The 15,698-nt window shown below is 41.5% G+C and overlaps 1 protein-coding gene across 9 annotated transcripts in view; it reads left to right on the top strand.

Annotated features, from left to right (window-relative positions):
* Positions 1-2,172: 2,172 nt before the first annotated feature.
* The window catches only part of arhgap44a (Rho GTPase activating protein 44a), a 28,074-nt gene continuing 14,548 nt past the window's right edge, over positions 2,173-15,698 (top strand). For all 9 annotated transcript variants that reach the window (XR_006376255.1, XM_044181778.1, XM_044181785.1 and 6 more), the window contains exons 1-9: positions 2,173-2,499; positions 12,518-12,557; positions 13,743-13,862; positions 14,012-14,088; positions 14,271-14,382; positions 14,588-14,664; positions 14,781-14,895; positions 15,076-15,144; positions 15,348-15,429. Coding sequence is in view for 8 of the 9 variants with exons in the window: in XM_044181778.1 (XP_044037713.1) it covers positions 2,447-2,499; positions 12,518-12,557; positions 13,743-13,862; positions 14,012-14,088; positions 14,271-14,382; positions 14,588-14,664; positions 14,781-14,895; positions 15,076-15,144; positions 15,348-15,429 (745 nt within the window). In the remaining variant the exon portion in view is untranslated. The remainder of the gene's footprint in view (positions 2,500-12,517; positions 12,558-13,742; positions 13,863-14,011; positions 14,089-14,270; positions 14,383-14,587; positions 14,665-14,780; positions 14,896-15,075; positions 15,145-15,347; positions 15,430-15,698) is intronic.

Below are 15,698 nucleotides of genomic sequence, written 5' to 3'. Positions count from 1 at the left end.
TTTTCTTTAATGACAGACCAAAGGCTTGTAGCAACCCACCCCTCACACCCAGACTGAAGGATCTGGGTAATACAATGCTGCGTGTCTGAAGACAAAACACAAGCATAATGTATGTGGCGATCCCACCAATCTTCCCCTCTGTTGACTGGGCAGCTTTTAACCTGAGCGCATAACGTGCCATTAGGTCCTTCCTAATGCCCTACCCTTGTTTGTTTTGAGCAAAGCTAACACTTGATGCACCAACATTTTGTTTCCACCAAGACCTAACCCATCTAATGGCTGCATGCAAAGGTCTTGTAAGTTTTGCTCTGCAGGAATGACTGTAATACCACACCTCAGTGCTGGAACCATGGGGCATCTGTCTGACCAGGTCACTGTCAAAGTGCAGCCCACATATCAGTATCAGCAATGGCTCATCAGGTGGGGAGGGTATGACTTGAGAGAAGGCTTCATTAGGTGAACTGGGGAGCCAATTAGTCCCCTGCTACCCAGTAGAGGAGCATTAGAGTGAGAGGAAGAACATTTAGTCATCCCACTCACTGACAGGAACGGCAGGAGACCAGATGAAGAATTGTCGTTCAGATGTATTTCTTGTTGTGCTCTCAAGAGATGCACCCTACAAACTGATTTTAAACATGGGAAGTTTTTAATGATATTTATGAGTTGAAATCCACCTCACAATTCCCTTGTAGTTTGACTTTATGTTCACCCCTGCTGTTTCTCTACACGAGGGCATATTGATCAGTGTGGAGGGATTACCAGTGAGAGAGTTTCTGAAACAGGCCAGCGGATGTGAAGAATCATCCCTGCTGATTCAGAAGTGTCCAGAGACACACTAGAGCAGTTGGTTTTGGGGGTTGGGATTAGAGTCGGGAAGACCCCTGCAGATTCTTTCAAAAATGTTCCTGTGTTTTTTTTTTTTTTTTTTTGGGGTGGACTGGCCAGTTCGTCTCAGTGGGGACTAATGAAAACAAATGATCTGACAAGGTCGAAAGGTTGAGATCAAGGCTGAAGGATCCTCCGGCCCCCTCTCAATTTCCAACTTGTGAGATTAATGAGGGCAGAGAACAGCCATTTCTCTGTATCATTTACTCCCTTAGGCCTCTGAATCCTATGACAGTGGTGTGCCCACCTGTTGGCCTATTAAGGCCGTATGACACTGAGCCAGAAGGCAGCACTCCTGACTCGGGGCTGTAACTGCTCTGTCCTGTTCACAGCACAGACAGGAGCATGTTGTGTGGTCATGGCTCTACTCAAAGCCTCCAAGTCTTGTGTCAATTTTCAAGCTGCTTTGGAATTTGCCGTGTGACTAGAAGATGCTTTTAAATTTCACAGATGTTGAAAATACTTTGATGTACTCAGTAGATAAAATACACCAAGACAAGCACAGTCATTGCATTTTATGTGGCATGTCACTTGTGTTTGAACATATTTCATGGTAACAGACATGATGCCAAAGCTGGTGCTTCACACTGTAGTGTGATTTATAAGACAAGACTGCTCCCTTCTGGACAGCTAACCTAAAAGCAGCACAGAGTCCACATCTAATCACAACAAAGTCAGAACTTACCAACACTTTTAACTCTATGAAAGGAAAAAACTAAAATGAAGGACCCTTTCATACTTCACATTTTCAGCAATACACACGCACCAACATACAATTATGATAAGAAAGAAAAATGTATTTAAAAATGTATTTAATATTCTTATTATAATAAATGGTCACATTAAGAACACTACAACTTTAACCAAAGTATAGAATATTTAATTTGTTCTTTAACTTGTTCTATGAAATTAAGAATTAGTTAAGTACCACTTTGTATCCTTTAGCTGCATTGGCACATAAAAGACACTAGATGGAGGTGTTAGCTAGACTGACTCGCAGCAATGACGGTTTTAGTGTACACTTGTATAATTTTACAGGGGCGTGAAATGATAGAATAGCAAATTATAACACATTAGTGTAATCACAGAAAACATATAAAAAGAAAAATGCCTCTCTATGCAGGTATAAGTATTAAACATAATTTTTTTAATTATTTCCCTTTTGATGACCATTTATGACCACAGAAAACACGCCTCATAGACCTCTGGGAACTGGCAAGATTGGCTTCTTTATTGAGCATTAGCCTTGATTTACTACATTTCCCACACTGCATTGCTGCGCAGCCGCTACTTGTCACGGCTGTCGCTATCTGCCTGTGAGTGCCCGCGGTGAATTGGTCCAGCATCCCTGCGCAGGCATTGGGGCAAATGTAGATGAAAAAAATATCATTTGAAAATATGTAATCGTGGAATAAGTTTTCGGCGTTGGCAGTTTGCGATGAGGGAAGGAAAATATGGCAGATTGGATTTTGTGTTGCGCCTCTGTGGAACACGGACCGTTATATTGAGAGAAATAATGCGGAATATTTCCCCCTGTAGGTGTTAACGCAGAAAATACAAGATGAAGAAGCAATTTAATCGGATGCGACAGCTCGCCAACCAAACGGTGGGAAGGTAAGCAAACCCTTTCCGTGCGCTGTTCTCGCCTGGCCAAGTCAAAGGGAAGAGAAACCCCCTGTATGGCCCCAATAGGATGTGAATCACATACATGCAAATATGATTTCTGTTATATGTTATCAGGAGGAATATATGGAAAAGACAATGGTCAGTGCAATCGTACTAATTCAGAGGAACAAAAGAATACCTCATGTTCAAAACGCCTTTGGTGCTCCTATGCGTAATGTCCATAGGAGGAGGCTACCGCATAGGCAGCGTGTAGGCGCATTGCCCCATGTACAATCTGCCCACGGAAATACCTTAAATATAGACTTTCGCAGAAAGTCACGGAAACGACCCTCTCTTTAAGACAAGGTATCACCCCTGGATTATGTAAAACAAGCAATTGTGAAGTTATGGTGTGATTAAATATACCTCCTGTCACAGAACCTATCAGTAGGTGAAAGTGATGCAGACGGATGCGGTGTGGGCTGCGACGTGAGGGAAAATGGAAAAAGGCGCAATGTTTTCATTACGCAGTAATATCAGCTGTGAGGAGGAAAGCACCTTCTAGGCGTGGGTTATCAAGTGCGTGAATTCCTGAAGGTCGTATTCCGCATCTGGCATTTATCTAAAACACTTTTTGTTTTAATTTTGTTTGTATTTGCCCTGCAGCTGGTTGGCTCTGAACCCCCCTGCCGTTTGCTCACCTCACAGGGAGGCAGAGCAGCTTGACAAGCAGCACTGAACCAGGAGGTGTTCTCTGCTTGGGGGGTGTGGGTCATTATTTTTACAAGGCTGTGTGAGTGGCATGCACTCAGAAGGGAGGGGACACACCTTGCAGGCTCTGTTTGTGCTATCATTGTCAGTTGCCCCTTGGTTCAGCCTGCCTTTTCTAGCTCCAGTCTTTTTATAATCATTTCTGTGTGACTCATTAGTGTGTGTGCGTGTCTTTGTTCACTTATACAGCCTTATTTGACTGCACTCCCCACATGCCGGTGCTGATGTGAGTATAATATTCTTCTCACACTCTGCTGTTTTCTGAAGCTTAAGCGCAGCAACAGCAACCTGCTGGGGTGGTCTGTCTGAGGTGTACCACCAAGCCATAATGAGCAACAGCATTCCCCCTGAACAGCCCTGGCCCCCTGCTAATGGTACCTATTGTTCACAGCCAGGACTGCCACTCTCAAACCCTCATATCAAAGCATAATCAGAAATCCACAGCTCTACACTGTCCGTTGCCTCATACTAAGTGGAGCTTCTGTTAGATGACATTTGATTTATGCTTTGGATCAGGGCAAGGTGTATCAGGTCTGACCCTCTGGTGATCTTGAGCAGCGTCAAACACTGGTGGTGTCATACAGGGAGAGATGAGAAAAAAGGGATAGTCAAAGCTGTACCATCTCTAACAACCTGGGCCAGCTAGGCAAGTTGAATGCCAAGGAATGAAGCAAGACCACACATCATTACACACAATCATGGTACCATAAGGTGCAGCAAAAGTGTTTTTATGTTGCTAAGAAAATAACAATCTGCAGGAGTATGTGCTCCCTAAAGGTCAGCCTGCTGTTTATTGCCATCTTGTTTTGCATGTGTTTGAAGACTTTGACACTTTCTCCTGTATTGATTGAGTTAAAGAGGTGTTGTGCTGAGGCATGGTTCATGTATGTGGCTAGTTTTGAATGGCTCTTTTTTATGTTTGCATCCTAACCATGGTAATGTCCCTTGATAGTACCACCCATAGAGGACAAATGTGTGAGTGTGTGTGAGTATATTATGTTGTGACATTGTGTTTGGATCCATGTGTCCTTGCACACACGTCTTGGTGTGTTAGTGCAGGATCAGCAGGTGGGGTCAGACAAATGTGTGTATGTGCAGATAAATGAGGCATCTTAATGTAAACACATTCACACACCAAACATTCCTGTCATGCTACAATTCTACCACTCTCCCTGTCCTTGCTTCACACAGCACTTGAGTTCATTTTCTGCGAGGGAGGGAGATTTTAATGGTTGCTGAACACACTCCATGGAGATGGTGTGTAGATAACAAGAATCGGTGTGCGTATTAGCAGGAGTATGTCTCCATTAATTATTATTATTAACGAGTAAGCTTTTATATCTGCAGACCTTTAATCTACTCAGCTCTTTCTGGCATGTATTATCATGTCTGTAATGGCGAGGCTTTCAGCATTGACAGTATTGCCTGGAGTATTTTTTATGTGTGTCTTATATGTAATGGAGATTGAAGGTCTTCTTTTTCAGTGGGGGGTTGGCGATCAGGTGTGCTGTGTCAGCATTCCTCTGGCTCTCCGAGGCTGCTGCTGCTGCCGCCGCTTGCCTGGGTGAGATCCATGTCATGATATTACCAGCTAGACCAATCACCTCTCTGGAGCAAGACTTCACACTGGAGGATGTGCAGCCATGCATACGCTATAGCTAAAAGAAATGTGTTATGGTACAGTGGAAGAGACAAAAGGGTGTCGCAGAAATTATGCCTGATTTTTTTTTTGTTTATTTTTGTTATTTTCTTATGTTTTTATTAACTTAAGCTATCATTTTTGGTAGTTGGTAGTTCAGCCTTTATTGAGGCCTCATTTACAAGTATTTGAGTTTGTCTTTAATATGCATTAGAATTTTTGATGCTCTCACACACACCAAACAAGCCAGGAAAAGCTTACTTCGGTTCAGCCAGCTTCCACCCTCCATTTCTCTTGACCTATTTCTCTATTCCCAACTCACTGCCCTATCTAGGTCTAGGACAGCCTGGTAAAATATGCCATGATACAAGTCTGTAAGTCTGTATGTCATGCTGTATAATAAGTGAATTTCACACATGAAAGAAAGGGGGAAAACAGCTTTTTTTCCATTTTATACCTGAAAAGGGCACCACTGTCTCCAGCCCTAACCTCCTGACAAACTGCCTCTCAACCCCCACCCATCTTCACACTCTGCATCACTCACCTGTATGATGTTCACCAATATCACTAGTGTCTGGTAATAGCATTCTTCTTGCTCATGCCTTTAGGGTAGGCTTTAGCTCACCACTCCACAGTGCAATTACCAGAAAATGGCTGCCATTTGTGGTCTGGCAGATGAGTTGTAGATGCTTTCTCTCTCCCGCATTGTCTCTCACTCTTACTCTATTTCTCTTTCTCTTCCATCTGACAATGTGACGCAGTAGGTGAATGCGTTACCAGTGAGCTTGCATGCTGGCCTCTCATAGATTAGATAGAAGACAAGTGTCCAAAGAAGAGTGAAACATAGGGAGAGAAAGACAGACACAAGGCAAACATTATGAAATGTCTCTGTGCATGTTTGTGTATACTTTACTTTGCATGTTAATGTGTATGCACTTTGAGTACTTGCAGTACTCCTTTACTCTAATGCTGACAAAAGGACAGAAAAGAAAAGATTATGCTGAATCATCAATGTATCCCTTAACATATTAATCTCATAAACACACTTCTGTTAGCATAAAAAATAACCTCTTTGCCTGTTTTTACGTTTAATGCAGCATATGCACATGCACCTCTTGGCAAAAATGTGTGCGGGACTCTAAAAGAGCATATGGTAGCTGACAGGTAACATGACATGTAAGAGGCATCCCTGTTGCATGCCAATGTGACATCTCCTTCTCTCCTCTCTCTTTCCCTCCACCTCGTTGCCTTGATTTACTGGCTTATCAGATGAGGACACACTGTGGAGATCTTAGAGCGAGTGGCCTTCACAGGGCAGATGATTCACTGCTCTTCTGGGTTCACTTTTGTATAGTTTCTGGCTAATCACATTTGCTAAATCTTGACTGGAAAGTACACTCTCAGCATATTATTTAACAAGTCAAGGCCCTTTTTGGCAGGAGTTTTATGTAGTTTTGAGGCAGTAGCCATCAGCAAGCAGAAATTAGTCATTACTTGTGTTTCAGATCATGTATCTTTATTTAAAGCACAAGCTATTGTTGTAATTGTATAGTGCCATTCAGTGCTAGTATCAGATGTCCATGTTGATAACCCTCCCATAACCCCGTCAGTGCCTCTCAGAGACAGCTTACTACAGGGTAGAGTTAGTGATAAAGAGCCTTTGTCAAGGGGCCATTTTGGCCATCAAAAGAGAGATGATGTAATATCAGACTGAAGCGCTGTTTCTCCCTTTCTATGTCGCTGATTCCCTCAAAAAACTAACCTCTTAAAGATCCCCCATTCTGGTGAGCCACTACAATCTCAGCAATAGTGTATTATAAAAGCACGTATGGAAGAAACAACATGGCACACAAACAGCTTTGGACGGCTGCTCGCTCCCAACAGACTCTCATTTGCACTTTACTTTTTGTCTTTATTGACCTGCTGCATATTAAAGTGGGTTTGATCACGACCACCCTGTATCACGGGTGTCGAGGTTGACCCAGTCTGTTGCTCATGATCTCATCTCCAACAGGAAGTGACCTCAGGGCCTGACTGAAATGCAGCAAATGAATCAGATGCAATTCAAGCTGTGAGGCATTCAGGAAAAAGACAGGGTCTAAAGAGGATTTAATGCACTACACATAGATACTGTAAGCCTTCCTTTTGACAAATAACTTTCCAAGTGGTACTGTTAAAGTAACATAATGTCCCATTCTTTTATTTCACTAACATTTTTGTTCATCATTAGGTTAAATTTATGTTTATTAGATTGAATTGTATATATATATATATATACAATTCAATCTAATAAACATACATTTTATTATATTTATATATATATATAAAAAATAAAAGCTTTACTGATTTTCTCACTGAACATATAACATAGGGGTCTGTGCACTGCTTATAAGTCTAATTGATTTTTAGTGGTGTACAACCCAAGGCCTTAGCTACTGTACATTCATTTAGCTACTGCATTATTCTAAGAATAACAGCTATAAGTAAGAGTAGCTACAGTAGAGTGGCATTGTTGTTAGAAATAACTAAGTTCTCCTAAGGAGCCGGGTGACTCCCTATCAGCATGCCCACTTCCTTCCATTCAGGAATGCCAATAGGCTCAAAACAGGAAGCACTAATCCACTAATAACAATTTTCGGTTTTGTTTACCTCTCGTTGATTTTACAATAGAGTTTCTTTTTTACATGTAAAATTTTGCTTCTCAATTATAGAAGATGATTCTCCATCTCCATTTTCTATACAGTAGATGTGAAATTTTACGTTTGCTTTGGTTTCCTAGAAACGCTCATTTGGTATTAGCTGTTTCATCACATTCATTTGGCTTTGCCAATCCACTTGAATGACGGCTTGTGACAATGTTTTCATTTATGGCCTGGGTGGCAATATAGCACTTTATTGTCTATTTGGTGCTCTCTGCTGGACATTTGACATTGTTTAGGTGCAGCGTGTGTGTGCTCGGGCAGTGTAAAAACACAGTTCAGTCACAGAGCAGAGTACTTCTTGTGGAGATTATTCACCATAAATAAAGTTATTAGAGATAACTCACTGCTTGTGTTTCCAGTGAAACATTGCTGAATGCTGCAGGGTCTCTCTCTCTCTCTCTCTTTCTCTCTCATTCACTCCCTCTCTGGACATGTGTGTGTTTCTTGTGTACGCATGTGCACACTTGTGTGCATGTGTGTATACACTCCTCTCACAGTTATTCTTGCATACTTAACAGAACTGTGACCTAGTTTGCTGGACAACTACAGTAAGTGGGTTTTTCTGTTTTAGTAACCTTGTATCCAGCCCGCCGCCTTGTCATCTGGGAGGAAACGGAGTGAGCCTCTAGATGCATTTGCACAGCAAAGGTCTGGGGAAAAAAAACATTAAATGGAGAAAGATTCAGAGAGAATCTCTACCATGAACACTGCTGTGTGTGTGTGTGTGTGTGTGTGTGTGTGTGTGTGTGTGTGTGTGTGTGTGTGTGTGTGTGTGTGTGTGTGTGTGTGTGTGTGTGTGTGTGTGTTTGTGTATGTATGTGTGTGTTTGTGTGTGTGGCTGACTGTGGATCCCATGCCAGTGCTCCAGGCCGTGTGGTGCCCTGTTGAGGCCCAGGGCCACCATTCTGCTCCACTACCCTCCCCTTGCAGCAGAGAACCTAGCATCTAGCACAGCTCCTCCAGGCCCCAGAGTAAGAGCTTTTAGCTTAGCCAGGCTAACAGTGTGAGCAAACCAGAGTTTGACCACTTTCTTTTTGTTCAGACAAATCTTGTTGACCTGTAAACTGAAAATGTTGTGGCTGACGGTTGGCTAGCTACGGGTATTATTTTATTCACATTTTGAAGATGTCCACATGGATTATTCAGGCTTTCATAAACTATGCACAGCGCAGGGGGGCTGAGCCCAAGGGTTTCTAACATTAACATAGAAATATTTATTATATACATACATATAGACATATTTGTATGGAATGTGCAGCCGAAGTAGTCAGCTGGGTATTTGGTACATTTTACTTCCAACTTTATGGAATTACAATGACTTGGAATGTCTAAGGTCCCTGGGAAAATATGCAAAATAAAATTACATTTCTCTTTGGCCAGCTTTAAATACACAAGCCCAAATGTCCTCAACAGATTCAGACCCTCCTTCTTATCAACACTTTGTTCATGTTAATACCAGAGGTGGAAGGGAGTTATTCAAAGTCTGTCAGTTGATCTCTCTGTGTAAATATTGTCTCAACTAATTCATCTTCCTTTAGTTTCTGCATGTTTGTACTGCACAGATTTGTAGTTCTTTCAGATTTGTCAGCTTTTGAAAGTATTTTGTATGTGTTGGTCTGGAAGCTTTTGATACATTTCAGCATTTTGACTTTAGTTAATTAATCTGTATATTTATAGATGTGTGTGCACATGTGTGTGTGTCTGTGAGTGTGTATCCATGTTTGTATTTGTTAGCAGCTCCAGGTAAAGGAATGCCTGCGAAGTGGCAGATGGTTGACAATGAGCACACCGCCCACACGGCTGCCAACTCTCCCACGTGTTTACTTTCCTCCCAGGACTCATTCTGCACACTATTTGCTGAGAGGAATTTCTCTCCTCACCTCCAAAATCTCGAGCGAGTTAGCTTTACATCAGGTTCTATAGGACCAAGCAACCCCAGTCCCCCCTGTATTCCAGCGTATGCAATGCTATTTTGCCCCTGTGTCTTCGCAGGCCGATTATGTACGATACTGCTTTCCTAAGAGGAAATACCACTGTCTGAAAACAAACAAGCTCAAAGAACAAGACGGTCTGCTGTCTTTGAAGATAGGCTACAATCTGTTTGAAGTCTAGGTTATAATGGCCACATCAGTGAGAATGCCAGATGTCTGTGTTTATATTCCCTTGTTTTAAACAGCAAATGCAACTAACTAAGTGTGTTTTTCACCCACCCTTTTGGTTTGCATTGTATCTACATTCCCTCCGTCAAGTCAAGCCTTCAAGAATAACACTCAGACACTCACACAAACACACACTGGAGACAAACAGAGAGAGTGATATGAATAGGATGGTCCCCCACTATTAAAACTTTCTAGCATACGCAGCTGTCATATTGTTGAGAAAGTTTGATGGTTTAACTTATCAGTAGAGCTCCTGACAGCCAGGCAAGAGAGCCTTACAGGTTGTCCATGTATCTCTGCCAGCTCTTGTCCCATCTGTGCTCTTGGGCCCCTATTAGGGTCCCTCAGCTGCCAGATTCTCCCAAGGGACACTTCAACAAGCCAATCTGAGGCCAGAAAGACATTGACAAGCTCACAGCCACATCCCAGACCTCCAGGCTACACACTTGGCATGGAATACATGTGACAATCTTTCCCGCAAGGTCTTTTATAGAACATGGAGTTTTAGAGATTTTTAAGAGTGTTGCTGCAAAACCGAGCCAAACTTTAGTGCACTGCTTGGGTTATTTTTATCCCCCTTTGTCGTGTAATCAGCAATCTGCAATCACACATATTCTTACAAATCATGCCAGAAATCTCTCGCTCTGCTATCATTCTCTGTTTCTTTCTTAGTCAACCATGTACACACACATTTTCCTGTATTTTTCCTCCTAGCTCAGTGCGCTGTTTCCCAATAGGCTGGCTGTGATTAGATCCATTGGTACATGGTTTGACCCAGTTCCCATGGCTCTATGCTCACATCTTGGCACTGAGACCGGGGATGCCAATAACCAAAATCATTAAAGCTGGCAACAATGTATGGAACATGTACTGTATACTCAACTACATGTCAACATTAAACAGACACACTTCAGTTCTCTTCTCTTCTGTCATTTTTAGACTGTGATTTTCTGACTTCTGATTTTCAACACAATGGTACTGGGCAACGCAGAACTGCAATGCTGTGTATTTAACAGACTTGGTGACGAGGCATCATACATGAAAAGAGCATTTTAGTTATGTGCTGCTGATGTATTCTTGTCTGGCTGATGAATAATAGAACACAAACCAAAGTATTTTCCATTCTCTTGGTCAACAGTGAGATAAATTAAGATTTTGTTTTTAAATAAATTATACAAAAAAAGCTATTATTCACAATTGGCATTGGCATGGTTGGGGCACAATAGCAGGAAGAGGTTGTGCAGACAGGAAGGGGAAGTGCTGAAAGAGTATGTGCACCACTGGGTGGTTGCTGGGGGTCTGCAGGTCTGGTTTTGACTCATTTTAGGGGGTCAGACTGTCTGCCCAAGCAGTCCCTCCCTTGTCAGCCTACAACCCTTTATGAGCAGGAAGTACATGTTATCCTCCCCCCTGATTAGATAGTCCTGATAGGTGCTGGATTGTTGCTTTAGATGTGTGCATTGTTGTGTGTTGTAGGTGTCGAGGTTTGTTTAAAGGAAAACAACCCAAATTAATATAAAATATATGTACTCTTAGGAGACAATCTGCTTATTTTATCTTTTTTTGAAAGATTATAAAAGACATATTGAGCTCCTTTGGGAAATCTCCTTGCTGAAAAAGGACCTAAGTCTTAAAATATAAGCTGTCTGAACTGAGCTGACACCATATATTTATGATATCCAGTGGTTTGCGTTTTTCTGAGCTTATGGCTCATTCAGTACTCCGGATGAGTAGTTTTATCTGCTTCAGCGGCAGTGCAGCTCTGCCCTTTCCTTCAGTCTTTGGCTAAGTCCCCAGTCTGCTGGATTCACAGTGGGATGCGATGCTCCTCAGTGGGAACTGCATATTTGAATCAGGGGCTTTTGCTCGCTGCTCTCCCGCTTGTTTCACTCATGCTGGTGTTAGAATACGCCAGTGAGGTTGCAGCATGAATAGTTTGCCTGATAATTAATATGTTGTTCTTATGTATTGTCTAAGATCATGACTCACAGAGACAGCCACACAAACACATGCACTCACATGCACACTCACATATGCTCCAAAGGGACAGGTGCTTGGATGCGGCCCACCCATTTTAGAGCATTGCCACACTGATGATGTGTAAAAAAAAAAAAATCAGTGGATGAGTCTACATCCAATGCAAGACAGCTGGGACTTTTGGGACTATTTCACAACTGTGAAACATTTTGACAAAGACACACCAATATGAAATACATATGGATACATGTGAGACTTGTAGAGTGCCTCAAATCACAGTAACAAACTCCACCTACATACAGCTAGCATGTCATCATGAACTTATAAAAAGTGTTTTATTATGAGATGTTATTTCTTCACATGTGCTCCAGTTAGAATATTTCAGCTTTCTCCCATGTGTGTCATAAGAAATCTAAAAAAAAAGGCATATGACAATAATAGGATATGGATACTTCAGACTCCTGATTTTTTATGTCTTTTAGAATGAACATGTTTTCTGCTCTCACTTTAGAGTACGAAACCTAGCTTACAGGCTGTGCAGCTTGTTGAGTGACCTGAAGGAGTATATAGGAACAAGTTCAATCTTTGTGACGTAACAGACATTTCCTGACTTTACAGTGCACAAACCTGCATTCATTGACAGAGCTGTTACATCCAGTGGAAATAGATGTGCGCAATGTTGCTAATGTACCGTTGTTTGTTTAAAAATACTAGCATCAGCTAATGTTCATGTTGTCTCCCCTGGATATCCTAACGGTTTTACACTTTTATCTTTCCAGGGCAGAAAAAACGGAGGTGTTAAGCGAGGACCTTCTACAGGTGAGCGGTGGAGTTAGAGTGTGTGCGTAGGCGGGTATTACTAATATTTTGGGGACATAAATCCGTTTACACAGTCAAATTGTGGGGACTCCCCTTCATTATGGGGGTAAAATGCAAGTCCCCAGGGACTTTTAGGGTGAAGACTTGGTTTAAGGTTAGGGTAAGGGTTAGGTTTAGGCAAGTAGTGGTAATAGTTAGCGTAAGTCTCCAGGGAAGTCATTGCAATGTCCCCAAAAGTGATGAAAACACAAATGTGTGTGTGTGTGTGTGTGTGTGTGTGTGTGTGTGTGAGAGAGAGTGTGTGTGTTTGTGTGTGTGTGTGTGTGTGTGTGTGTGTGTGAGCCAGGAGGGCGATCACAACACCTGCGAACAAGGTGATTGATTACTGTAAATGAAGGTCTCTTAGCAATTAGTCCTGTCATTGTTCATGCTGTGTTATATTAACAGGTGTAAATAATTGTGATTATGATGGCTTTTTGATTAGTTTGACTATGAGGGAGATCAGTAGTTACAGTATTTTTGTCTTGTGGCCCCTTAAAGCGAAGCAAGGTCTCATCACAGGTTACATATGTCTGTTTGCAGTTCAATTAAAGAGGCAATTAAAGAGATTATTCCATCTCAGGTTGTTTCATTTGGAACAGGTACACTCCAGTATTTCACAAAAAAACAAATGTAAGAGAAAGTCAGAAAATGAAACAAGTTTTTTAGCAAATTTTGTTTTTCCTCTTTCTTATTCCTTTAATCATCTCACAACCTCTCATGGGCACACTCAGTCTGAGTCTGCAACTAATGATTATTTTCATTTTCTAATTTTTTTTTTTTAAGTTAATGAACTGTCTAACATAGTGACAAATGTCCATCACAACTTGGCACAACCCAAGACGATGCCTTTAAATTGCTTATTTTGAGTGACCAGCAATTTCTTTTTAATTTGTTGTCATTTTTAAGTACAATTGAATGCAATGAATCATAATAATAACAGGCCTGCCTTAAGGAATATAACCTTTGTCTGAGCACATAACTTGTGTACTGCCAATCTATGCCATGAAGGCAGTAGCAGGTGCTGATTTATGATGCTGCATGAGAGATGACAGATGTGTTGTTATAGTACAGTGTTGTCAGTGGTGTGTCTATGGTAATACATGAGTGCATGTGTGGGTTTCTGATGTGTGTGTGTTCTTCCAGGTGGAGAAGCGTCTGGATCTGGTCAAACAGGTGACACACAGCACTCACAAGAAGCTGACTGCTTGCCTGCAGGGTCAGCAGGGGACTGAGATGGAGAAGAGATCTGTCAAGTCACCTTCTGTGAGTACCTGCATCCATCATTCTCTTAGACACTGACAAGTGGTGTGATGTGATGTGTGTTGATTCAACATAACATTATTCATAATCTTGTACGATTCTTACTGAAGCTCTAATAATATTAGTATTATTATTATTCTCTCTACTATCAGAAAAAACTACCACTCACGATCCTGGCACAGTGTATGGTAGAAGGGGCTGCAGTGTTGGGGGATGACTCTCTCCTGGGGTAAGTTTATAGTAGTTAGCAGGCCTTTGCTCACACACTTCCCTAGCGTACACACACACACACACACACACAGAGTCTTTAAGTCTTTAATTATTGATTTGGCTATTGAAGTTGACTCTGTCCTCATTACCCTTGTCTGCATTTTAATTGCATTTGATTGCCTTGACTTTGTGACCAAACAGAAAGATGCTGAACCTGTGTGGTGAGACAGAAGAGAAGTTGGCCCAGGAGCTCATCCAGTTTGAGTTCCAGATAGAGAGAGATGTGGTGGAGCCTCTCTATGTGCTCGCTGAGGTAAGCTGGCACTGCTGTTACTTAATGCACCAATTAAGACATAACACCTTCCTGATATGAATTACAGGGCCACACTGTCACTTTTTTGTATATCTGATGTTATTAACTTGAAATTACAAGCAGAATATGGTCTTCATTTACATAAAAGTGATGCACTTTTATTCTCTGAGCTGACTTTAATCCTCCACTTAATTTTCTTTTGTAGGTGGACATTCCCAACATCCAGAAACAGAGGAAGCACTTAGCTAAACTTGTCTTGGACATGGACTCCGCTCGGACAAGGTAAAGGACATCCACATTTAAGAGATTTATTTTTTTAAATATAGGGTTAAGTTTAAATGTCTGTGCAGGAAGCATGACATATCCAATGCAGTGGCTTTTTTTTGTCATGTCCATAGATATCAGCAGTCGTCCAAGTCATCCAGTCACCCGAGCACGCTGCAGCCCGGCGCCAAGGCCGAATCCCTCAGAGAGGAGATGGAGGAGGCAGCCAATCGGATGGAGATTTGTAGGGTGAGTCACCAATCAGATCCACTTGAATATTATTCTCTCCTCCAGCTCCTTTGCTCTCCATTTGATTTATATCCCTCCTGCATGTATATGAGACACATGTGGACCACAATGCCAGGAATTACAGTTATATGTAGGTGAGATCATTTTTATGGGATGGTTTCTGTCTATTTTCTTTTTCAGGACCAGTTGTCAGCAGATATGTACAGTTTTGTGGCCAAAGAAATAGACTATGCAAACTATTTTCAGACAGTAAGTATATGTTATCATCAAAGTTGTAATCCCAGTAGGAAAATACAGTAAATATTATAGTTTTATTTCTTTTCTTCAAATAAAATATGTTTTCCCCTATATTAGCACATTGTAGATTATCTAATAACATAACTTCATTATATTATACACTTTTGGCATGGATTGTTTGTTATAATCTCTTCTCCTGCCGTTCCCTTTCATAGCTGATAGAAACACAGGCAGAATATCACAGGAAGTCATTAGAGATTCTTCAAAGTGTCCTGCCCCAGATTAAAGCTCACCAAGGTGAGTCTTGCACTGTGTGTGTGTGTGTAGAGATCTGCTCCAATTCTGCACCTGAGGCAATATCAAGATGAGAAGTATTGGAGTTGATAGACCTGACGTGTCACATAACAATCTCATTAAGCTATAATTATTCACCTTCATATTTAAGATAAACCAAACAGAGAGCTTAAACATCACATTTCCCTAATACAGTAAATACCAGAAATAGAGACGTGGCACCAGTGAAACACTGAATTGTAATCTAACTATTAAAGTCACAGTAAATTGCA

The sequence above is a fragment of the Siniperca chuatsi genome, linkage group LG21, assembly GCF_020085105.1.
Source record: "Siniperca chuatsi isolate FFG_IHB_CAS linkage group LG21, ASM2008510v1, whole genome shotgun sequence".
NCBI lineage: Eukaryota > Metazoa > Chordata > Actinopteri > Centrarchiformes > Sinipercidae > Siniperca > Siniperca chuatsi.
Note: the sequence above shows the minus strand (reverse complement) of the source record. Positions and strands in the feature narration are given on the sequence as shown.